Consider the following 27,762-nt stretch of genomic DNA (forward strand, 5'->3'; position numbering starts at 1 on the left):
CTTCAAAGTAACAAGGCTTTTAAACCTCCTAAAACGTTCTAATTATAAAATGATACGTCAAGACTCAGTGAGCACAGGAAGCGTTGAATCAACAGTTGGATGATGAAATCAACAACCAAGTTGAAGAATATTGTTAACTGAAAACTCAAAACAGTTGCACCAAATCTAAAAAAGTTCAAAATTAAACTGAAAACGCCATGGCTAAAAAATAAAAAGACAAGCAGACATTCAAATAACAGTACACAACACATAACTTAGAAAACTAGACTAAGCAACACAAACCCCACCAAAAACTGGAGGTGATCTCAGGTGCTCCGAAAGGGTAAGCAGATCCTGCTCTACATGTGGCATCCTTTTTTTTTATCCGTATCATATTTAACTGTAGTTAAATGATTTTCAGGCAACATAAGGAGTTAACCAAGAATTATTGGACTTTAAGGGAGTTTAAGATTAACTTCTATTTCGAGCCTATTGTGTTTGTTTCTAAATAAAGGCAACAGTAGTATACCGCTGTTCAAAACTCATAAATCTATGGACAAAAAGCAAAATCGGGGTAACAAACTAAAACTGAGAGAAACGCATTAAATATAAGAGGAGAACAACGAAACAACATTAAAATGTAACACACACGATATACAGGAATCAAATCTAATTGAAATATTTGATGTATCTCGAAAATATTTACTAACAAACAAAGAACAACATATAAAAAACATTTTGCATGTTTTATCTAAAAAAATAAAATAACACACTTGTAATTTGGAATGTAGTAACATAGCAAGGCATATATACTAGCATTTTATAATGAAGCAATTTACTAGACTAAACTTATCACAATCTTTCATTTTCTTTGATGAGCATTTGTTAAATTGTACTTTATTTCTTTAGATAAGCATTATTTACAGACTTAATAATACAAGTTAAGATATTGAGTTATAATGCAACAATGTTTTTAATTTCAATTCTGAGCAAAATGACATTATTAGAATATCCGGGATCCCTTAAAGAAATAAAGAAAATTAATGTTCCAACTACTGGAAATATTAAACTTCTTTCTGAACAACTGTCATTCTGGAATTATAAGAAATGAGACCAAGGAAAGTTGACAATTAACATCATCTATATATGTATCTAGGTGTACGTTTTTGTGTGCAGTTGTTTTAAGTTTTAAACCAAATAGCATAGTAAAATTTATATGAAATGGTCCGTCTGAAAACTGATATCTAATTAAAATTAAGATCTTTCGAAAAATATAAGGATAACGAAATCAGAGATCTATATTTAAATTAGAAAGAGAAACGTTTTTTTTTGTTTTAATGAAAAAAGACAAACATATAATACTTTTAAGGTATCCATTGGAAAGTAGAAGGCAACACTTGTAAATCTTTTTTAAAAATCAGTTTAAATATGTTTCTAAAAGCTATTTCAATTTTCTTGTGTGTCTCAGCAATATATTAATTGGGATTTTGAAAATCTGATTAAATATAAAGTCTTTTCACTGTACTACAACCATACTTATTACTCGTTCCTTATCAATCTACAATGTACATTATTAAATACACAATTGCATATAATTACATATTACTACTGTTAATAAAAAAATAAATATTGAGATTAAATATACATTTTATGAGATAGTTCATATACTCAAATACACAATGAGTGTAAAAAACACAATGAGTGTAAAAACATGCATTTCTTTTGACGATAATGTGAATATTGTTAAATCAAAAAATATTTTCACTTTTCGTCATTTGTATGATATATGTGGAAATTTGTGTTGCTTTGATTACACACTGCTTTTCTTCATGAAGACCAATGTGTATTTTATTCTAACAACTAGCAGTTTGCAACATTAATGAAATTTACAACCTAGCTTTGTATCTAATGACATCACAAAAAAGCACCTTTTAAGAAAAAAGAAATTATGGCACATTTCAGATAAATATTCCACTTATCCCAAAAAGTCTATTATGTCAAAAATATAAATTTCCTAGATGATGATGCTTGCCATCGATTTAATAGTTTAAGTAGTAATTTTTATATCAATGATGAACTGAATCACACAGTCATTGTAAGCATTGTAATTATAAGTAGTAATTTTTATATCAATGATGAACTGATTCACACAATCATTTGTAGGCATTGAAATTACAAATTCTTTGAAAGAAACATATTGGCATATTAAGGGACGACATCAAAAGTTCAATGTAGGATAAAAAACTTAATTCACATAGTTTTTTCACTGACACCCCACCCCCTCTTAACTTAATGTAGGAAAAATTGATTTACCAATAGGGATATATGTAAAAATCGATTTTAGATATACAAAACTTGTAGAATTTACCCCCCCCCCCCCAAACTATTTGATTTAAGTTTTTTTTATCCTACATCGATCTTTTGATGTCGTCCCTAAAGAAGTTTATCATTTAAAATGAAAGGAACATTTTCTTTCATTTAAAATATGAAGAAAACAACACAAGGTTTGGTAAGATCATTATAGTGTGGATGACTCCTAGACTTCTCTTTACTAATGTGTCTTTATAAAGCCTCGGCGTAAACTTCTGAAAAAGAAAACAGATATTGAGTGAATATCACACATCGAGATCCGGCAGTGACCATGATTTTGCAAGCAAACAGGTATGTAAATTCCAAGCTTGTAGGTTTTGTATATTTTACAAAAAATTCAGGTTGTAAGTCAGACAAACTTGACCGTAGATGTTAAATTTTGTATATTTGACATACCTATATTAAATTCTGGGCTACATTTTGGTTGTAAGTGTTCATGACGAAGGTTGAGCTAAGCTGTTCATCGGAATTAAAGGTTTTAATTTCCTAGCTCATAAGTAGAATTAGTATTTAAATTATTATTGTTAAAAGAACGAATATTCATACAGTTGAGTTTTGATAGACTAGTTATCATCCCTTCATTATTTGAAAGAGAATAAAACAGGTTATGGATTTAGTTTTAAAGGAGTAAAGCAAATATGCAAGGTACCGTAAGAAATTTGTTAGTGTAAATTTAAACACTGGAATTGTTGCTAAATAACTCCAAACACTGGAATTGTTACTAAATAACTCCAAACACTGGAGTTGTTACTAAATAACTTCAAACACTGGAATTGTCATTAAAAATTCATACACTGAAATTGTTACTAAATAACTTCAAACACTGGAATTGTTATTAAAAATTCATACACTGGAATTGTTACCAAATAACAAAAATTAAACAATACAAACATGTGACATCGGCAAAAAAACTGAGACAACATGCAGCCTCCCAAATTAGTATCTACATCAATGTGTTTAGAAATAGATAAAGAATAAAATTCTGCCTACCTCTTTTGTATTTTATAAAATACTAAGTTTACGAAAAGAAAGAACTTTTATTTATAGTATAAATAAATGTGTATAAATGTTATATACACATAAAACCATACCATACATGTGAAATACACAATTCATGTACAACATTTATGTTTGTTTCCAACATTTTACATATCCCCTATGTCAATAACAGTAATCTTTAATATGTTACATTCTTCACTATTGAATTAATTGATTGATCGATGTTTTGTTAACGTCCAGAGGCAAATATTCCATGCATGTTCATGACGATTCTCATTGAATTAAAACAATGGTAATAACAACAACAGCGAGTTGAAAATATACCAAAAGTATTTTGATGAACAATAGAAAAGTTTTCATATCTAAAAAAAAATAGATATATTACCATCTTGTTCTGGTACCTCATAGTCTTCACCATCCTCGGCAAAGCTAAAATTTATAACAAACAATATGGTTTTCTTCTTTAGACAAACAAATGTTATTTATTGCAATCTCTTTACTAGTCTTTCAAAACATCTCTTAACAAAAAACAATTCCTTTTTGTATTCAAAGATTCTTTTATTCAAAGATTCTTTATATGTGTAATGCCACCAAATCAATCATAGTACGTCATTTCCGAAAAAGAGTCGAAAAAATATATTCACTTGAATTTGACAGTTGTAAGATTTTAACCCTGTATTTCATTGCAGAAAAACAATTCTGATTCATCAGCGTATATTTCGAGTGTTTCAAAGCATCATTCATTTTTTTTTGGTGTTTTCATAAAATATTTTGGAAACTTGAGGTTACATTCATGATTACTTTAGCATCTAAAGAAGAAAAAGAAGGTCAACAAGATGGTTATTAACTTGAAAGCAATGAAACTTTATGTGAGATTTTGTCTGCAGTAATGGACAGGATAAAAGGATATTTGAAACAAAGACAGATTCTGCACAATTTTTTAAAAAGTATAACATTAACATGACTAATAGAGGAACTTCAATTGTGGTATTACTCCTAAATATGATAATAAAAAAAGGTCTAGTACTACAATACTTACTCGGTTTGTGGCTTCTGGGAAGTAAGCATCACCTAGAAAAAGGAACAGTCCATTAGATTAGAACTTGTGTGTATGGTTTCTCAAACTTATATATAAAGAATCAATATGTATGGTTTCTCAACCTTATATATATATAGAATTGGTGTGTATGGTTTCTCAACCTTATATATAAAGAATTGGTAAAACATAATGGGAAATATATTAATAGGTCATTTTTTCTGATGAACTAATAACTGTGCTCTTTTACAGTTTATGGAATGCGCACTTTCTTATATTCTGATTAAAAATTGTCAAAAGAAATCCGAATGACTTGACAAAAAGAAAGTGAAATTGATGAATCCATTAACATCCATATTGTGGGACAGATGCACCATCATATGGCTTGGTAAAACCAGTGTTTTAAGAACCCAACCCTCGATCATATAACAGCAAAGGAAACAAACCAACGCACGCTTAAAGCCGGTTAAGAAAAGACGCTTGATAAATCGATCAAATCTGGTATAAACAAAACAGTCAACAAAACCTCCAAACAAATAAAACATTTAGAAGTTCAGGACAAAAAATACTTACTGAGTTACTACTTCCGGACACAAACTAAAGGTTTTTTTTTCACCTTTCAAAAAGGCAAAAAGGATGCAAAGGGCGAATTTAAAACGAGAAAACGATTTTTAAAAAAGAAACATTATAGCCGAAAGAGGAAAAAAAGAAGTCCATCAAAATTAAGTATTGAGCAGCCCCTTTTTCCCTCATGACGAAAATAACATAAAAACGGTTGTGAACGTAATAATACAATAAACGCCATGTACATTGCAGAAAATATGATCATGTGCAATGTTATAATTAAATTTGTGTACAGAAAATAAATGAAACTTGTAATCGCGTTTAAAACTGAAAGTAATAATTAAATAAACAAAACACGATGGTTACACAACACTAGTATATATGTAATTATATATATATATATAATCTTTAGCAAACGTCTATAACGCAAATACAATATATCAAAAGGATAAATGTTATCAAGGTTTGCCTTATAAAGAGTTTTACCATGAACAGCTTGGTTTAAAATACATTGTTTTTCGTATTGTAATCAAGTTCCTGCAATCGGAATAACGCCTCCAAGTTAATACATGTATATAATACCTATGTTTGGGATAAAACAAAAATCATGAACATTTTATTTTAAAATATACGATCCTTGTTGTGAAAAAGTGTTTTGGTGTTGAAAGTATTAGGTCACTGAAATGAAATTGGTTACATCACTACAAACACTCGAATGTCCAACCAAATGAGAAATGACCACTTCATAAGGACCAAACAGAGTATTCGCATCATGGAAAGGAAAATTAACAATAAGTTGTGCTACTTGTCATTTAAACGTGAGAATTATACTGTATAAGTGTTTAGATATTAATAGCAACCACCAATAAGGAGACGACCATTTGATATTCTGGGGGGGGGGGGGGGATTTTGAAAAAATAGATAACTCAGCCATGATAATCACAAAAATAAATGGTTTGTTATGTGGTAGTTTGAAAATAAATTACCTGACTGGCACTGTATTGAAAATAAATAACTCAGCAGGTCTAACCGAAAGTATGAGATGGCACCAGATTCTTCGTAAATTCATCTTTTCCCCAAAAAAATCGTGAAACACTTCCCAAATTTTTTTAATAATAAAAGTATAAATATTATTTAAATATACTTGATATGTATGAAAATTATGACTATGAACAGGAGCCACATACGGACTCCTCAAAGATTTGCTATGGGTTTATAAAATATGCCGATAGCGCGATACCCTCTCTATGCCTCATTCCGACTAACACTACTTTGTATTCATAGTATCTGCTTTACTGTCTAATTGGAGATGTCCAGGTGACCATATTTGTATTTTCCAGTTAGCTCTAGTGAGCTTGATAAGCTTAACGTAAATTCCAAACCAAGGCGTTATTTATTTGATAAGGCATTATTGTACAATGGCCTACAATAAGTTACATTACCAAAAACCAGAGAAAATCGTACTGCAACAATTCTGATGTTTCTGAAATCGTGTGAGGTGTTAGAAAATGAGTTGGTGACCAATGAATTGTTTGTCATCTGCTCATAGCTTTCATGAGTGTTTTAAAAGAAATGCATTCAAACTGATACATAAGTTACTTTTAAAGTGTGGTTCTATAATAGAATATGACTGATTGGTATTATGTACAGCACAATACTATTAATTACACTAAACTATTATTTCATCAGTTCTATAAACATATTCACTATATAAATTATTTTTTAACTTAAAAAAGAAATTCTATTTAAACTTTATAGTATTGACTTGTTTATTTTAAGATGACTAGCCTGACTTGTCTATTTTAAGATGACTAGCCTGACTTGTCTATTTTAAGATGACTAGCCTGACTTGTTTAATTTAAGATGACTAGCCTGACTCGTCTATTTTAAGATGACTAGCCTGACTTGTCTATTTTAAGATGACTAGCCTGACTTGTTTATTTTAAGATGACTAGCCTGACTTGTCTATTTTAAGATGACTAGCCAGACTTGTTTATTTTAAGATGACTAGCCTGACTTGTCTATTGTAAGATGACTAGCCTGACTTGTCTATTATAAGATGACTAGCCTGACTTGTTTATTTTAAGATGACTAGCCTGACTTGTCTATTTTAAGATGACTAGCCTGACTTGTTTATTTTAAGATGACTAGCCTGACTTGTGCTATAATGAATGAGCAAACAATACAAGTAGAAAAAAACTAGTAGCAAAATCATGAAAACTTCACTGTTTTCTTGTTTCCATTAAATGCAAGATAATTTGAATTTAAATATGTTTATAAATATATATAGACGGGACAGCCCCGAGAATCCGAGACACCCATCAGTCCGATACTCGCAGAGGTTCCACACTACAAAGACATTTCAACATTCGGACAATGGTTTTTATCTGTTATTTTTGTAATTTTATTAAAGTGTTCATTATGTAATTAAATATTTTTCGCTATCTTACACTTAAATGAAATTGACTATGTGGATGTTGCACACAGAAAAATTTTTGTTCAAGGTTTGATGGGCGTGCTATTCGTCTGATTCAATGAGATAATAGAAATTAGAATAAATGAGTTAAGCAAAAGCAAAGCTTACACTACGAATGAGATTGTTGTCTACCTCTACATTGTTAGAATCCACATAGCCAATTGTATCTACAATAGAGACAGAATAGAATAAACATTGTTACAATACACATAACCAATTGTATCTACAAAGACATAATATCTGTTCATAAAATCATTTTGAAAACAAATACGTTTCATATTATGACTTTTGCTTTCCTGATACAGTTATTGTTATACAACGATTATCTCTTACACTATTGTATATGTAAGACATAATAGTGTCCTATGAAAAAGTGTCCACATGGACACTTTTTCATTGAAATTTGGTATTTAATAATGTCCATTGCCATGGAATGGTGTCCCTCAAAAGGACAAATTTTTACTGCTAACAATATGAAATAGTGTCCACTCACAGGACAAATTTTCATAGTAGTTGCTATTAAATTGTGTCCTCTAAGGGAAGTAATACAAAGGTCATTACAAAGTTTTATTATACTTAAATTTTAATTAAAATATGAAGGATTGGTGAGAAATTGATCAATATACAAATGTAATTTGTATATTGATCAATATACAATTTAACTATTGTCAGTTTATTGTCTTAATTTTGTATGCCATAACCATTTAATGTAAATGTGTTTGTGCGAATAAAATATTGTCTATTGTCTATTGTCTATTGTCTATTGTAAACAAATAAATAATGGATGGAAGTGAATATAGAGAAATTTAAGTTCTAAGAAATTCCCAACAAATGGTTATGACAATGAAAGAATAACAATAAGAAGGCAATAGAAAATAAATAATGTCCATTGCCATGAAATATTGTCTCCTAAGTGGACAGCATTTTACAGCAACAGTTATGAAATATGGTCCATCTGCTGAACAAATTTTCGTAGTGAATGTTATTTAATTGTGTCTTCAAAGGAAAATAAAATAGAACAGCATCTAACATGTATATAATTATATTAAAAAATATAGATATGAAGATAAGGATGGTATGAGTGCCAATGAGACAATTTTTATGTCAAAGTAACAATTAATTCAAGTTCGTAATTAAAGTTACAATGCGTCCAGTAATCACAAGGCAATGGAATCATTTAATACTTTAATCATATCAAAAAGTGCCCTGGCGGACACAATGTCCTGTGAAAAAAATGTCCACCTGGACAATATTATGGTAGTGAATAATGTCCATGTGCATGGACACTTTTTCATACCTAAGGACATGTTTTCATAGGAAATTGTGTCCAGGACACATTTAAATAAGTAAATATTGTCAAAATGTGTCCGGTGGACATTTTTTCATGGAGGACATTATTAAATCCTACATATACATATACCAATTTTAATACACAACTTAAGGGGAAAACCATAAAACTAGAACTCACAAATAAAATTACCTAATTTAAGTTCGTTTTAAAACATATTATTCCGAAAACAATCATAACAACAGTTCATTTCAAGAAAAAAGTGTAACATTTAACATAAAATAATTCAATTTAATTAATATTTGTGCTTGATGAAAAAAAGGTCTCCATGAGAAGTTTCATACTACCTTCATTTTCCTCTAATTTGACTAGCCATCTTCCTTTTGGGTTTCTTTTATCCATACATATAATTATAACTCTTTGGTCTTTAGTGACTGCTAAGTCTTTTCCCTTGCCTTTGGCATCTTCTTTAATTGCTCCCTTAGTACTACATTCTTCAAGCTCGCTTAGCTCGATCTAAATGAAGACAAATAACCAAGTTTAATTTAGATAGATATTATAAAGTGATCATTGGATTCCCAGTGAAAAAACAATATAATTTTTTGGATAATTAAATATTTCAAAAACAGCATTTTTTTTTAAAATCAATTACTATATTTTACATATTCTGTATCTTTTCTTTGTTTGATTTTTGTTTTGCACTATTCTACTACTGACATTGTATGGTTGCCTTTTTGGAAGTGTATTAACGGATTTACAAAGATTGGAGAGCAAATATAATCATATAATCATATATAATCCATGATTTAAAACGGTTAACTTTATTCTGAAAATGAAAGTGTACTTATTTATTTTTACTTGTTATATTTACCTTGAATTTACTTTTTAATTCTTTTGCTCTTTTCTCTTGTTTTTTTCTTTCCTCTTCTTGTTTTTTCTATAAAAAAAACCAACATCATAATTATTAAAAGCAATTACTTGTCAATGTCTGTAGTACTCACATTTTCACTTAACCTTTTTTACCTTGTAAAATTTGTTAATCTATTCATATGACAATTATTTCAATTCCGTTGTTAAAATGAATTTTCTAATTTGTTATGAAATAATATATAATTTGTGTTAAAACAGTTATTTCCATTTTTGCATAAAAAAAGTAAAAAACGTTATTATGTAACAACTGTCTATTGAGGATATTGAGAAACAATTAGAAGGTCTTTACAATACATGATGACTGAGTTGTAAGCTGAAGATATATGGTCATATGTCAAAACAGAATTTCCACATTTTACTTTAAATCCTAAGAACAATAATGATGTGCATAATAACTGAAAAGAACAATACCTTTTCTTCTTTTTCTTTTTTCTTTCTTTCCTTTTCTGATAATTGTTCTGTTTTATCATTATCAGTGGAAACTGTATTATTATTTGCTTTCTCCTCCAATTTGGCCACCTCACTACAAAAAGTAAAATTAGTTTTACGAGCTCCATGCATTTCATATTATTGTTTTAGAAGTCTCAATTTTATATACAGCTCTATCAATATTTCAAGCTACATTAGAACAAACTTAAACATTATTTGTCCATGCAAATTAAAAGTAGAACAACGTACTTGATAATGTCGTCAAGTGGCTCGTACAGTTCGCCATCAGATTCTGGATCGTCTGCTATAACATTAGACTGAAAATTATAATGTACAAACATATCAAATTTATGCTTTATCAACATTAGATAGTATTAAAAGTGTTTGCAGTTCCTGAAAAACAACGTGAAATTAACTTCATGTATATTCTTATATTTATTTTTAATAAAACACCAAAAGCAATCACTGAAATACAAACAAATACTTTCAACTCACAAATTAAAATATAACATCATGGTACATCTTTGATTTCTTTCAACATTTATTTTACAAGTTTATTTTTGTAAGTTTAATTACAAAGTATGAAATTAAAAAAATACAGCAATATTGTTACATCCAAAGTCATCGAAATACTGTTATATTGAACCAATGATTTGTAGTCTTTCTCTACAGATCCTTGATTAAACGGATTTTCTTTTCTTTAATCCAATTGTATGGTACCTACATTTAGAGCCGATAATCATACTTATAGATGGAAACAAAACGATCGTCAAAGAACGCAATTTGATAAGGACTAAATGAATACTCAAGAACATCAAGAAATACAATTTGATGTGTGTGCTTGAAAAGATTGGTGTTGAACTTTTTGGTCCATTAATACGTGCTTTGTCAAATTAATTGACAATGAACTCGTTAACGGTGTTAGTGTACATGTCAACAAATCAGAAATGCTATTAAACATTTACAGAATTTAATGGAAACTTGCTATGTTTCCTTGGTAATAATAAATTCAGGAGGCCAATACATACAGTGTGGATACTTTAATTTATAGATTCAGGTTTTTGTTGAGAACATGAAACATTAACCGTTTAAAGTGCTTTCGTGTACGCTCTTGGAAATGATACTACATGGACAAAGAATGTAATTTATTCCAACATTATGAATTATAACACAACTATTTGAGAGTACTAACCGTTGAAGGTGGCTGAACGGGTGGCTCAGGTAAAGGCTCCTCTACAAATACATAAACTAAACAGTTCATTATACTGCAAAATATCAGTTGAAACCATTATAAAAAAGCTGATAATCGGTTTAATGGATTGTAATTGTGGGAATGGTTTTTTTTTGTAAAAACCTATACTTTTCTTTTTTCAACAGTATCTTGTGCGGGGTCAAATTTATAAACTATTGGTCAAACATCATGACGTCGGTGATAAGTCCGGGTGAAATCACCGTCAGGTCTAACATCATGACGTCGGTGATAAGTCCGGGTGAAATCACCGTCAGGTCTAACATCATGACGTCGGTGATAAGTCCGTGTGCAGTAAGTTTTAATATGCATATTCAGTAATATGATATGTATTCAACTTTAAAGTCTGACAGGTTTTAATATTTCCTTAATATATATAAAACAAATTATTGATTTGAAAATCTTAAACAGGACGATTTTAACATAGATAAAAAAAGATTTGATGCCGGGTACAAGTGCCCAATCTAGCAGTTTATCTTTTACTCGGAAAATGTTCAGCATTTGTCGAATATAGGATTGCTGCTCACAAGGAAGCTCTAAAAGCAAGAGTTCCAAATGCTGAAGTTGAAATCATCCCTTCGTAATTTTACGGACGCCATCACTGTTTTTTTTTTCTTTTAATTTTTGGCCATGGCGTTTTCAATTTATGAGTTTGACTGTCCCTCTGGTATCTTTCGTCCCTCTTTTTTTTTTAAAGCAATGTACGATAGATTTTTAAACTTTTCTCACAAAAGATGTTTAGAAAGATATCTACACTTTTTTTTACAATGAAGAGTAACTTTTAAAATTGACCTTTTCATAAAAAATTATCAACACACAAATATTAAGTTTACATCCTGGTTTCTATGATGAGTTTTTAGTTAAAGGCCTTCATTTTCAAAGGGCAAAAAAATTAATCCAGCTGTTCTTCTCCTGTCCTCAAGTAAAAGCTTTGTCGAAGGAGTGGTGGAGTTCGTTTAATGCGTGGGATATGTTTATAACTAGTTTAGTCGAATCAGTGCAATTGTAAAGAGAGTAAACGTTACAAATCCTTATTTAAATATAAAATTTTAAAATTCGTTCTTGTCCTGAGAACAATGGTATCTGAATGTTATGTAACCCTCCTTCCGGTTTTTAAAAACACTTTTTTTTTTTTATCTAAAACTAAGACGTTTTAGAATTTTATTGGAGACATTTTTAAGGCTGTTCGATAAAACTTCAAATCATCATATCGACAATAGAAATTAAAAAAATTGAAATGAAAGTGATAAACATTGAAACTGACATCAGGAGCTGCAATTCAGTGGTTGTCGTTTGTTTATGTGTTACATATTTGTTTTTCGTTCATTTTTTTTTTTTACATAAATAAGGCCGTTAGTGCTCTCGTTTGAATTGTTTTACATTGTCATATCGGGGCCTTTTATAGCTGACTTTGCGGTATGGGTTTTGCTCATTGTTGAGGCCGTACGGTCCCCTATAGTTGCTAATGTCTGTGTCATTTTGGTCTTTTGTGGATAGTTGTCTCATTGGCAATCATACCACATCTTTTTTTTTTTATATCATCAACATATTATATTGACACCATGTTTGTTATGTTTGGTCCACATATTGTGCGCTCTTCCTGTCGACTTGGCAAGCAACATGAAAAGAGCTTATCATTATCCTTTAACTCCATGTCCCGTTATGTATATATTGTCCCCTTACGGAATAATTCGAAGTTTATATGTTGTTCAATATGATGAAATATAATCCACTTGAGTCAAACAGCAATAAAGCAATGCGTACATTATACAATCAAATAATATTTTCAATTTTTATTTATTATATCTCTTAGAAACATATTTGTTTAATTTGTGTAAGTATCAATTACTTAAATGATTTATTGTCTATTTCTGAACATGAAATATATTTTACTCTTATCTATGACTTTTTTTTACCCTGTATGCCATGCTGATTTCTCAACAGTACGAAACATTCATGTAGATAATAATAAAGAAAAGTCTACTATCTATGGGGTACTGTTAGTAATTTAATAGTTGCAAGGAACGTAGTATATATGTTGTGTACAAGTTATCATTTTGTACAAAATTTGTATTTTGACTTTGTACAAATTATAATTTGTATTTTGACTTTGTACAAATTATAATTTGTACAAAAAGTGCTTGTACAAATTACAATTTGTACAAAATAAGGCTAAATTTCACTTATAACTTGTACAATAATTTATCATATGGATATTGTGATAAAAAAGTGTTGATACCCACTATATAATTTCTGCTTACTTCAACTGTAGAGGGCAGGTTGACCTTGTAGACTTTCAATCTGTCCCCGACGATAAATCTAAATGGATAATTCACTATCAAGATCATCTTTCCAAATTTAGGGTGCTTAGAGCTCTGAAATCTAAGAGAGCTGTTGAAGTTGCGTATCAATAACTTGACATTTTTCTTCTCTTTGGTGTACCCCATATCCTCCAAAGCGATAATGAGAGAGAGTTCACTACACATATAATGACTGAACTGAAATCTGTATGGTCAGAATTAGTAATAGTTCATGGGCGACCAAGAGATCCCCAAAGTCAAGGGTCTGTAGAAAGAGCAAATGCAAACATTGAAGAAATGCTCAAATCATGGATGAATGACAATGACACACAACAGTGGTCTGAAGGTTTGCGCTTCGTGCAATTTCAGAAAAATAGATCATATCACAGAGTAATTGATCAATTGCCTTATTATGCTCTGTTTGGTTCTGACCCATAAATAGGTTTATCTTCATCTTCTTTGCCCGAGGAACTTTTGCCAAATCTTGAAACTGAGGAAGATTTGGAGAAAGTGTTTAAAGAGGTTTCAGAGTAGAACAATGAAATTAAAACACAGATGCTGAATCGGTGGAATCAGAAAGAGAACCTAAAGAGTCTGGATCAACTAGTACAACTATTGGAGTTGTATCAGAGTAAGTCGAAACCCCAATCATTCGTGCAAGAAAACGCGGACTGTCTGGTCAACAAATCCAAGCAGATGTCCTTACAAGAAATACAAAACAGAAACTGAGCAAGTTATCTGTTGGAGACAATGTTAATATCCTAATACCACAATATGACCGAGCACCGACCTATCCGAGGAATATACAAGGTGTTGTTGTAGAAGTAGGAAATTTTGGCTATCGTGTAGGGACAATAGCTGGTAACTTATCGGGAGTCTTAAGAAGAAACCAACTAGAATCAATTAGTGACTCTTCTTTGTCGGTTACACAAATTCCAGATTTACAACTTTCCCTGATGGAAGCTGTGAAAAAATTTCATAAACTGGTGGACAGGGTTTATATTTCTCTTGCAAATGTAAAGGCAGTTGTAACAATTCGAAGTGTAAATGAAAAAAACAGAATGTATTGTGTAATTCAAGGTTCGCTCACCTGCTCCAACAAATAAGGCATTATATATTATTATATAATATTGTAAATAGAGTTATCAGTGTGTTTCATATTGATTCGTAATTAAAATTGAAATTATTTTTTATCATTTGATTTGAAATTTATTGTATGTAAAGTATTGTACAAGATATAAGTGGAATTAAGCCTTATTTTGTACAAATTATAATGTGTACAGGCACTTTAAAGTCAAAATACAAATTATAATGTGTACAATTTCTTTGTACAAATTATAATTTGTACAAAATGATAACTTGTACACAACATGTATAGTAGGTGTATCATACATGGATTAGTACGCTTAGATCACTACAGATTAAGCATGTAAAAAATAACATTCAGAATAAATCATAACAATATTTATAAGAATCAGACCTAAAGATCAATATCTAGAGGAGAAAACCCCCATCCCCGATAGAAATCAAAAGCGACGAAACTTCTGCAATGTGTTACTTTTTAGAAAATGACCAATGAAGCATATCAGAGTGGAATCAAATTGCACTATAAAAACTAACAGTAAAAGTAAGAAAACTATTCAAAAGATGATAGCATATTTAGCTAGAGATAAATGTAAATGACATCAATTGTTTAAGGCTGCGGGTTTTTTTTTATTATCAGAATGTCGGCTAGAACACATGCTGTTATAACAACTACTTTGATAGGTTAAACAAGAGAACTGTCAATAACGAACCATGCAGCAATTAAATTAATACTATACCTTGTATTGGAACGCATGGAAGTTCTGCATAAAACACCCATTTGTAATTAATGTTCAACTATTTAGATATTTATTATTTGAAATCTGTAATTCTGAACAGATATATAATGTTCACGAGGGATATTTAGTTAAGTAGTGGGCGAAATTCATCTGACATGAGAAAAAAAAATAAAAAATTCACTTAGACACATTTATTTGGTGGCCCTGGACTGTGTTCTGCTGTATGGCCATGTTGCTATCTTTCGGACACATTCTCCGTTTTCATTCTCTATTACACTTAATCTGGCTATCAACCAATCAAAGTCCAGGTTACTTGAATGTTTTGTAATTGTTATAGAAATAAATGAACACTTTATGACCATTTTAACAAGAAACAAAAAAGGACCTGAATGAGCAGAATTAATATTGCCTAAACTATAATGTAGTGTACAAACCAGGAAGATTTCCTCGCCTTGGTGGTCTACCCGGAATAACGGGTGGAGGCGCTTCATCACTTTGAGCACTGATTCCATCATCATAGACTTCATCACATTCCTCGTCTTCTGTCATAGGAGGTCTGCAATTCATAAAAACTACAAGTACCAACTATGACAAACACATTAGTTATAGAACATTTACTATAAGCTTAATTGAAATTGTTTTTTTTCTAAATAAAAAAATAATGTCTTGGCCTAAGATTTAGCCAGATATCAAACACAAACATTCCCGTTGACACACACAATAAGTGAACCAATAGAGATGTCAAGGTCAAACTTAAAAAATTGTTTTACTTTTATGCATAGAATTCGATATAAAGTGAATATAAAAAAGAAGATGTGGTATGATTGCCAATGAGACAACTATCCACAAAAGACCAAAATAACACAGACATTTTAAAACAACTATAGGTCACCGCACGGCCTTCAACAATGAGCAAAGCCCATACCGCATAGTGAGCTATAAAAGGCCCCGATAAGACAATGTAAAACAATTCAAACGAGAAAACTAACGGCCTTATGTCTATTTATTTATATTGTATTCATATTGTGAGCTAATTGTTGCAAATACTTAATGCTACTGGGGCCTCGGTAGTCAAGTGATCTAAGTAGAAATGCAGTTATACTAAAGTAATCACTAGCCAGTCAACACTGAGCTTGTGAGTTCGAACCCCGCTTGGGTGCACTCGACTGCAATCTTAATAGACTAGGATTGTCAACTCCCATATCGAAGATCGGTACTTTTCTGAATCTCCTTGCACTCCACCAATGAAAACTGATCGTCACAAAATAACCCAAAAGGGGCGTTAAAACACCAACAATTAATGAATTATAATGATATTCGGTTTTTACATCGGATGTGACCTGAGATGTCATACCGGTGTTATGTTGCCACATAAAATATTTGAACAAGTCCCTTGTGCTTTTGACTGATAACTGAACGTATTTCGTATAAATACGCGGATATTATAGAGTGTAAAACAACATTCCTTATCGCTTGTTATTAATTTATTTCTCCAATGAATACTCATGAACATATTTTTTAAAACACACACATATACAATTAAAAAAAATATTAACATCTATGTGCACACGTACCGGAAAAATTGTGTTTGCGGATAATTATTCCACCTGTCTTTTATTCACCATTCAACTAAACTTGCGGTCATCCAATACCAAGCACTGAAGCGGTTCTATTCGTTGACTAACGTGACATGCCAGTTGGGGAGGGGGCTGTAGCAAATTACACAAGCATAAATAATCATTGAAGCACTTACATCATGGACACCGGTCTATTCGTTGACTGACGTTGACGTGTAATCTCAGGAGGAGGAGGAGGGAAATCTACACCGGTTTCATCATCAGGTAATTCTTCATAAATTTCTTCATCCATTTCGACAAAACCTCCGGACTGAGGTCGCTCAGACTCTGGAATGTATAATGTTATAATGCAAATTTAAAGACAACGAAACTTTTATTGGGTCGATAGTTTAAAAAAGTAATTTCCATCAAAGAAATCAAACTCTATCTGTCTCTATTCTAATTTCTTATGTTTTAGTGCAAGCATCATGGATCCACGAAACTTCCAACCAGTTATATAATGGTTTACTTTTATAAATTGCTACTTAGATGGAGAGTTGTCTCATTGGCACTCATACCACATCTTCCTATATCTATGTTAATCAAATTTCGGTCATAAAGTAATCACTTTTATTTTATGGTTTAAAAGTTTATGGAGTTCCAAATTTTTGTATTTAAGGAATTGTACATTTCATTTTTGTAAAAAGTCTATTTCTCAAACAGTCAACTGCAAAACGGTCTAGATATTTTCAGAAATGTCACGCCGGGTCAATTTCTTGAGCAGGATCATAAATGCAAAAAAAACAATAATTATCATTTGTTGCATGGAATACTTCTCATTGAAAAAATGTTGTTTTGAAACAAACTTGTATCACTAACATCGGTTTTGACCACTGTGTATGTGTAATTTGGTATATACAGGTTCAAGATATATGGGTTTTAACTATTGTGAATTATTTTGTGACCCAAAGACCATCTGCAGTTGTTTCTTACATCATCTTTAAGGGATATACAGAAAAATATGTCCATCTAAAAATGGAAGTATCTATTTTCATATTGTATGTAGTTTATAGAGTTAAGGAGATGAGGTATGACTGCAAATGAGACAAATATCCGACGTTATTATTGATTACAATAATCCGGAAGACTTAATAACTAAATACATCTGTGTATACAAGTATCTTGTAAACATATTTGTTACATCAAAGAATAATCTGAATATGAAAATATTCTACGAAGTTTTATGCCTGTAAGAATAAATATGCTAATACAAGAACAACCTGTACAATTGTATCTTTTAACTATGTCTCCCACATCTCCTTACTTTTATAATCATTATTATATCTGTTACAAATCATGATGTATTGTTTAATGTGTACATGTTATGCTGCCCATCAAGGGCCCTTGATTGGAATAATAAATATTCTTATTCTTATAGACTAGTTTAACCACGCCACATTTTATATGTGCTTGTAATTCAGCGGTTGTCGTTTGTTACTATATTTATCATATTTTTTTTCGTTTATGGTTTTGTACATAAAATTGTTTCATATTTGTCATTTCAGGTTCATTTATAGCTTGCTTTGCGGTACAAGTTTTCTCTTTGTTGACGGCCATACGACAACCTTTAGTTGCTAACTTGCGAGTATTGTCTCATTGGCAATCATACCACATCTTCTTTTCATATATCTCTTATTGTGAGAACAACCCGTATAATCTAAATTATATTTCTTTTAGTTTGAGCCAAGCGTTTTCACGAATATTTGGCTAATGTGTTCCTCTTGTAGAATAGCATATGTATATTCGAGTACATTTAAGTGAGAAAGTCATAGCTTGTTGAGTGCAACAGGAAAGCTTAATGAATCTGCAAGAAATGAAAGAATTAGACCACTTCTTTATGTCTTGTCATGAAATGAATGGTAAAAATTCAAATACCGAATGTTTTATCAACGAATTTTACAAATTTAAAAGTTCTAAAATTCTTTGTCGATTTATCAAAAATATCCCTTTCAAGTCAATCCCTAAACGTTGCTTCTTCTTTTGTAAGATGTTCAAACATGCAGAACTGTTGTACATGTATTTTCTTCTCTCTGATTTTTAAGTTCATGAGCACATTATAATTATTCATTCATTTATCCATTCATTTGTATAATAAAGGACATATTCCTTACAAAAGCATAGAAAAAGACTTACCCTCTTCTGAAGACATAAATTTCCTCTTAAAATTCTTTTTGTATTCTAAAACAATAGTATCCAAATTTATATTCAGTATCTTCGATGGCTTTGGAGGAGGTCTATTGGGACTATCTGAACTTGAAATTTCAACTAGAAAAAACTTTTTGTTATCTAAATTTCTTGTGAATGACTTTCTTTTGATAGATTTGCCTCGTTTCATGTTTCTCAACTGAGGTTCAGTGTCTGTTTGTTCGTTCTCACTTTTTTCTTTCCTTTTTTGTATTGCACGCATTAATTCAGACTGAGGATCCCCTCCGGCAGAGGGAGATGGTTTGGCAACAGATAATGGTTTTGGTTTGCTCGGAGATATAACCTCTGGGTCTGTTGTACTCGTGGTACTAGGTTTCCGTGGCGTAGGCGGAGGCTGTTTACTACTATCATGTTTTATCGGTGTTGGTGGAGGTTTATTGTCAGACTTAGGAGAAGAAGGCAACTTTGGTTGAAACATTCCAGAGATCACATCCTTCTTTGTAATGTCTATCTTTCCCGGTATTGATGGTTTCACAGGCTCAGCTTTATCGTCACTATTTTCACTATCAACCTGTTGAAACTTTTTTAAAATACTAGCTAGTCCTTGTGATGGTATATTTTTGTTTTCTAGCGGTTTTATACCCACATCTGGCTGTTTTTGCCATGGCGGCTTCGGACTAGGTTTATCGTCTATTCCAGGTTTGTTTTTAATACTGTTGAATTTTGACACAATTTCTGAATTAAGTTGTGGCACGGAAGTACTATTTTTCACCATTGAACTTACATCTCTGTTTTCATTTGCAATTGCACCAATGGTTTTCTTTGGTATATTATTATTGTTAAATGGGAAATCTCCATTGGTAGTCGGTTTAGTATCGGGCGACCGTATTGGTGTCGGTGGTTTGGCTGCTGGTTTAGATGGTAATGAAGGTTTTGGTCCTTGCATGGCTGGTTCAAACATGGACGTCATGGACTTTATACGTCCTACAGCCCGCCGGTTTGTTATACTCGTTCCATCGTCATATATGTCTTGATCATCATCCTAAACAAATAAACAAAATATATAAGTTTAAAAGAACAGCTATGTAATATTTAGTTCAAATATATAACAAGTGTATAACTTATCTTCCGGCTTCAAAGTTGCATTTGATTTAATAGTGAAATTGAAATATATTTTTTAGGTAAATTTAGAATTTAACTTGAATGCAATTCAAAAATTAACAAATAAGATAAAGAGAAAAAAAGAGAGACCATATATAATGAGTTAATAGACCAGGAGTTTCATTAACGTGCAAATCTAAATTAATATTCCATTCAAAGCTGATAGAAGTACAGTCCGTTATTTTGAATGAGTTTGAATAGTTCTTCTTTCCGTGCGTTTAGCATATTCGATTTTCCTCTCTATATAGAAGGAAATTCAAAACAGTGTGGCTGTGGCCATTGATTGACACATTAAATTCATCCATTGACTGGGACAATTTTGATGTGGAGATACATCACTTAGTATAACAAATGAAATAAAATGCTACGTGGGTGCAACTTGATGCGACCCCTTAACCGTTTGAGTAAGTATGAGCACTACATTATATAAGTTTGTAAGTTGTATGAACTTCACCTTTTTATGCCCCACCTACGATAGTAGAGGGGCATTATGTTTTCTGGTCTGTGCGTCCGTTCGTCCGTTCGTCCGTCTGTTCGACCGTCTGTCCGTTCGTTCGTCCGTCTGTCCGTTTGTTCGTCCGTCTGTCCCGCTTCAGGTTAAAGTTTTTGGTCAAGGTAGTTTTTGATGAAGTTGAAGTCCAATCAACTTGAAACTTAGTACACATGTTCCTTATGATATGATCTTTCTAATTATAAAGCCAAATTAAACTTTTGACCCCAACTTCACGGTCCACTGAACATAGAAAATGAAAGTGCATGTTTCAGGTTAAAGTTTTTGGTCAAGGTAGTTTTTGATGAAGTTGAAGTCCAATCAACTTGAAACTTAGTACACATGTTCCCTATGATATTATCTTTCTAATTTTAATGCCTAATTATATTTTTTATCCAATTTCATGGTCCATTGAACATGGAAAATGATAGTGCGAGTGGGGCATCCGTGTACTTTGGACACATTCTTGTTTTAATATATTTTGGAGGTCAGTATTTTCCTTTTACCCCCCAACCCCCTTTTGGGTTTGTTCATTTTAATTACTTTAGTACCCAGATTTGATAATGGTTTTGTATAACAAATACCATTCTACAGTCAATTCTTCAAATAAATGAAATACAAACAAACCTTATTTATGTTTCAACAGAAGATTACATATTCCAAGTTGTATAAGAAACAGAGGAGCAAACCACTTTGATTGTTATGGGGGAACCATAACAATCTAATATAGGTCTTGCACCAAAATGAAAATATGAAAGACACCAATGAAAGTAAAATCATAACATATAATATTCCAACTAAACGTGTCAAACTTGTCAAGACTCCAACTCTGTCGAAAGAAAAAAATGACCGATCTCATGCCTTCAACATGGAGCAAAACATGACTCTCACAACTGCAAGTTTAAGACAGCCACTAGTATGATTATATAACTAATTACGTATAATTTTTCTGTTTATAATCCAATATCAATGTAGGCTTCAACATTCTTTTTCGCCCATGAATTACTCTATGTCTTATATCTGATTTCAGTTTTTATCTAATGAATAAAATGATTATGTCATTCAAAGCACTTACAACACACATAAAAGGGCATTGTGTCTTTTTAATTTGACGGTTAAGCTTTATTATAGAATAATAATCAACTCATCAACTTCAAGTCTTATTTTGTACAAAGAAACAAAATTAAACAAAGCCAGTATTGTTTTGGAGTTAAGACAGTTGTTTATATGTTAGAAGGTAATTTAGTTAAAAAAAAAGCTCTTAGTTTGATAAATCTCTCCAGACTTTTATAATACATTTGTTTGATATATTTGTCTACTGCCTTGTTTGTTTCTTTTAGGGCTTTGAAATTCTTGTATTCTAGAAACACTGCAAAACTTACACTATCAACTTCTATCAATCTTCAGATATCATTAGCAGCTTTACTCAGGGTGGAATATGAATATTGTTAAATTTTAAGGTTTATTTTTTGTTTAAATAAGTTTTTACCCAAATTGACTTAATATTTCCATTACTTTATCATTTACAACAACATGCTTTTGAACACCCGCTTTTGAAATTTGATGGTCGGAAGCGTTGGATTTTCATTCAACAAAACTTTAAATTTAGAAAGCAAAAGATATATGAAAACTGTAATATATACGAGGATCTATTTCATTAAAAGGGACTGAACTGTAATATATACGAGGATCTATTTCATCAAAGGGAACTGAACTGTAATATATACGAGGATCTATTTCATCAAAGGGGACTGAACTGTAATATATACGAGGATCTATTTCATCAAAGGGGACTGAACTGTAATATACGAGGATCTATTTCATCAAAGGGGACTGAACTGTTTGATTAACAGTGTACTGCTCTCTTTCCAGGCGAAACTTATTTCATTAACAACAACAACAACAACAAATAAAACTAGTGTTGCCATTGCAAGCAATGCTCTTTGTAATTTTTTGAAATACCGAAAAAATAATTAACATCAAACATTTTGAAGACAGTGGAAAGATTGATTAAGAACAATAATTGTTTTGATACTTTCAAGGTTGGCTGCCTTGAACTACACACACGTTTAGTTGTATTATATCATTAAGTATAACACACAATAATGCGTGGATCTGACAACATTGTTCAGTAGTAACAGGAAGGTAAAATAATACTAGCTTCCTTTTCAATACGATGTGAAACACACCTATTACCATATAAAGATGATACTAGCTTCCTTTTATATATGATGTGAAACACAACAATTACATAAAGATGAAAAGATGGGGTATGGTTGCCAATGAGACAACTCTGCACAAGAGGCAAACGGACGAAGTAGCTAGGTTAGCATTCAAATGTTGCCGTACGGCCTTCAACAATAGGCAAAACCCACATCGTATACATGCAGTTGGCTATAAAAGTCTTCGAAATGACAAATGTAAAACAATTCAAACAGGAAAACTAATTACCGTATCTTGTTCAATTGAAGACTAAAACACTTTTTAATAAGCAAATGGGATCCCCACCCCCCCCCCTTATATAATATGATTCGTAATGCCAAACTATAGTTTACAGTTTTATTTATTTGATATCTCTTGCCCTTTTCATTCACTGGATTTTCAAAGTTCAGTACTAACACATTTCAGTGACAGGTTGACATACGGGTTACCTGTTTACATGACTTAATTATTTGTTACATATAATATCATATATGTATGTACATTATATTAACATGTCCGTAAACTTGCCCCAGTCTAAATGAGTATTTGTTTATACACAAAATGGTGGTATTATTGTCATTTTTAAGGTGTCCAGTGACCACTTTCATATGATTAGAAAAGTAGTTCTGAATCTTTTTTCCTGACACAGAAGTGTTAACTCGTCAATTAACAATGTCATACTACACTTGTCGAATACAAAAATATGTTACCCATACTTGTTTTAATATTTAGGTGCGATTTACTGTTCTCTTGTCTTTTTGAAAAGAAGCCGAGGAATAAACAAACATATAAATTAAGTGTTTATAACTAGATGGCGGAAATAAACGTATTTGAACAAGATTTAAAATAAGTTTGCGATAAAAATACTTACAAATTTTGCCTTTATATGAGTTGTCCAAAAAGGTTGAGAATATCATACATTAGTTATTTCCAACAGTAAACACTTCCTTGTGTGAAGTGATTCATTCGACCATGTCAGATAGTTAAATATACATATACATACGGAAATGTTTCTTGATGGACGCTTTCACAAAATCCCTTAACTATAAATAAAACTTTTTCGAGGAAAGCCTGTACGATTATATATGCGAGTGAAATAAAATGTGAAAGATCACCGTAGATTTTTAAAAAAATCCGGTGTATTGTTCGTTTAAAATGGAAGAAAAGAACAAAAGTGATGTAGCGCTTTTATAAGGTTAAGCTTAAGAAAACTTAAGAACACTCACCATATATATATAAAATCAGCAGCGTATTAAGTTTATTATTTCTTCTAAATATGGACCATTCTAACGGGTGCTTAAGGAATAGGCCCTTTTTCCTATATATACCCATATTCATTCTGATATTCTTTTTTCCACAAGATTGTAGAGAATAAGAATAGAGGGGCATTATGTATAAATTACTGATATTGTAAAATCGTATAGATAAGAACAGGTATGAAAGTAAGTTAAACGTATCAAGGAAATTTAACTGAGAAATGTATATCCAACTCTCAAATGATCAGGTAGCGCAGAATATTTCTTAACCAAGGGAGAATGCGCTATACTGAATCATTTTACATGTTTGAAATATGAAATGCAAATATTTTTCATACAAATCCTTAATAGCAGGTGCACAACTTCAACATGTTTTATGTACCTGTTATTCACAGGAAGATTGCACATGTACATATAATGTGCAACCTTCTTGTGAAGTGTCCGGGATCTGGGTTGAAAATTGGAGAAGGAGTTGATGACAAAAAACGTGTTTTCATAAACTTTGCTGAAATTATTAATAGCAGGTGCATCACATCAACATAAGTACAATCTTCTTGTGAAGGTCTAGGGATCTGGGTTGAAAACTGCTGTAGAAGTTTATTACACAAAAATTTGCTTTTCCTCTTTCTACTAGTTTTTGAATTCGTCCAACACGGACATGTTTAACCCCGCCACATTCTATATGTATGAGCTTGTCCCAAGTCAGGAGCCTGTAATTCAGTGGTTATCGTTTGTTGCTGTGTTACATATTTGTTTTTTCGTTCATATTTTTGCACAATGATTAGACCGCTAGTTTTCTCGTTGTTTTACATTTCTAATTTCGGGTCCTTTTATAGCTTACTTTGCGGTATGGATTTTGCTCATTGTTAAAGGCCGTACGGTGTCTTGTGGAGAGGTGTCCCATTGGCAAGCATACCACATCTTCTTTTTTATATTAATGAACAAAACTATATATATAGAAAAGGGATAGGCTGAGCTTATTAACCAAGCGTTTTTTGGGACCATTGAAATGTCTAGATCTTGATAAGTGTATCTATAAATGTAGGTCTTACGTAATGGTAAAGTTTTTATTTAAGATGCAGCAGACGTTTATCACTCCTATATTAAGGTATGAGGAAGTTAATACATACATACATCCACTTGCTTCATATCGGAAAACTTCAGTCATCAACGTTATTTAGTAGACAAGTACAAACTTTTAGTTGAAAAAAAAACCAACGGATGACGAATTATGAGGATATTGTCTATTTAAAGCAGAGGTCTTCCTTGCAAAAAATAAATCACATTAAGTTAATACTAATATAAATTAAATCCTTAAGATCACAATGAATTCAGTCAAAACATAATCGAATAATGTAACATCTTTATGGTCACGAATATATATCTATAAAATAGAAAAACAAAGGATATGGGGAATCCATCCATGACACAAAATCAGTTCATGCACAAACAAGCCCACAAATATATGGGACAGAGTGTTTATTGCTGTTCTCCACCTCAGTCACAGTGAGGCTTTCAACACTATAAACAGCAATTCTGAAAATGGATACATTCACTATTGAAATTTAGATTCCAGGCATACAACATTAATAAAGAATGGGGTATGAAAATATGAGTACCTTGACTTTCTCCGTCCGACACTGACATTAAACCAATGATGATTGGGATGTAAAGATACACAGTCTCGTCCGGTAAGATAATAATAGTGATTGATGACCGTTAACGTCCAGTGAAACATTACATAATCGGGACGGAAACTGAACCCTGCGTTGTACTACAACAACACACTCAGTCGGATTGTAACATGTTAGTTCATAAAGACAAGAGGGCGAAAGATACCAGAGGGACAATCAAACTCATAGATCGAAAATAAACTGACAACGCCATATGGCTAACAAAGAAAAAGACAAACAGACAAATAATTATACACAAGCCACAACAAAGAAAAACTAAAGACTAAGCAACACGAACCCCACCATAAACTGGGGGTGATCTCAGGTGCTCCGGAAGGGTAAGCAGATCCTGCTTCACATTTATACAACCGTCGTGTTGCTTATGTTATTACAAACCAGGTAAATACTATAGTACTTAAAGTAGTCTAATTTGGTAGGTCATATGTATTTCATGTAGCATCATTCCAGCAATTTCTGTATCCAATATCTTCGAGTTGATACATGAATCCAGAACGTGCGTTTCCTGTCATAATGAGAGGATTCAAGGATTGCTGCCAGCATTGACGCTATTGAATTTATGGTTATTCATGGTAAACTGCCAAACTTTGTGAAAGTTGCACCATGTTTAGGTTAACCGTTATGCCATTATATTGAATCAAAGATACTAGTTATCAAAGATTATCAAGGATATTATATATTCTACTTGTCGCGATAGCAATCCTGTTCTCTTTTCCTTGTATATGACAACATCGAATGTAACTGACTTACCACCGGGTTTTTACCATGAGCAACACGGCACCCGTGGTACTTAAGGCGTTGAAACTGCTTACCTCTTTCGGGTCACCTGAGTTCATCGCTTGAATTTTTGGTTGAGAATGTTTCTCAAACTTAAAGTTTTCTATTGTAGTTGTTCGTGGATTTTTGCTGGTATTTTTTTCGTCATGCTGTTTTTCATAGACCGTGCATTGTTTCCCTTGGTATCTTCGACACCCCCCTTTTATGACAATAAATTAAAGCTTTCTAAATGTAGAGCAAAACCACATTGGGAGAAAGTTTAACAATGCTTGACTTGTTACTGTTATAAAGTCAATGATGACTGAAGAAAGTTATACACTGATTTGAATACTTCGTCAGTTCTCACTATGATACGTTTTTTCGTAATATATACATGCCCTAGGAAATGATTTAATGATGTCGCATTAAAGTGACCGTGTCTGACATTTATTCATAAATAACTATCAGCTCTCAAATTTCACGTCTTATCTATTGTAAAACAGTATAACTTCCGTGTTATGATATTATTGTCGTTCAGATATATAAAATAAAAAAACTCAAATCCTTACCTCGTCCATGTTGTATTGTTCCAAATGAAACTCTATATACAGGATATATTTTATTGATAATCCTAAAAATCAGAAACTATTCTGTATCAAAGTTTCCGACCTCATCATATATACAGTTTAAACTACGTCCTTTTAGTACACTTGTAATTGTCCCTTCCGGATGAGATATAAGTGACTATTGAGTACGACATCACACATTTGCAGATGGATACTTCACATTTAGTGGATTTAAATGTAAAATTAAATGAATTTGTTCCATTAAATTAATCCGATCAACATTAATCAGGAGTCTAAAATTCAACTTTTAAACTTCCTTCTCTAGTCCATGTGACCAAATCTTAATGTAGGTAAAAATGTCATTTAAACCTCTGTTTGTACCTGACGAATATCTCGGTACATAAGTTTGTTAACTTTTCAATCGACCCGATGACAC

The 27,762-nt window shown here is 31.7% G+C and overlaps 1 protein-coding gene across 8 annotated transcripts; it reads right to left on the reverse strand.

Moving 5' to 3' along the window:
* Positions 1-711: 711 nt before the first annotated feature.
* Positions 712-27,762, reverse strand: LOC143064010 (uncharacterized). Of its 8 annotated transcripts, none has more exons than XM_076236520.1 (15): positions 27,330-27,762; positions 19,193-20,246; positions 17,197-17,347; positions 15,878-15,999; positions 15,444-15,467; positions 11,264-11,304; positions 10,321-10,388; positions 10,054-10,165; positions 9,584-9,649; positions 9,060-9,228; positions 7,557-7,591; positions 4,388-4,419; positions 3,734-3,777; positions 3,340-3,361; positions 712-2,564 (listed from the first exon to the last, which is right to left on the reverse strand). In XM_076236520.1, the coding sequence occupies exons 1-15, from the start codon at positions 27,336-27,338 to the stop codon at positions 2,531-2,533; spliced, it is 1,983 nt and encodes a 660-aa protein (XP_076092635.1). In that variant the 5' UTR covers positions 27,339-27,762; the 3' UTR covers positions 712-2,530. The 8 variants fall into 8 exon arrangements, with proteins under 8 accessions (XP_076092635.1, XP_076092622.1, XP_076092659.1 ...); XM_076236507.1 differs by having other exon boundaries at positions 7,533-7,591; XM_076236544.1 differs by lacking the exon at positions 27,330-27,762 and adding an exon at positions 23,929-24,068 and having other exon boundaries at positions 7,533-7,591.

The sequence above is a fragment of the Mytilus galloprovincialis genome, chromosome 1, assembly GCF_965363235.1.
Source record: "Mytilus galloprovincialis chromosome 1, xbMytGall1.hap1.1, whole genome shotgun sequence".
Taxonomy (NCBI): domain Eukaryota; kingdom Metazoa; phylum Mollusca; class Bivalvia; order Mytilida; family Mytilidae; genus Mytilus; species Mytilus galloprovincialis.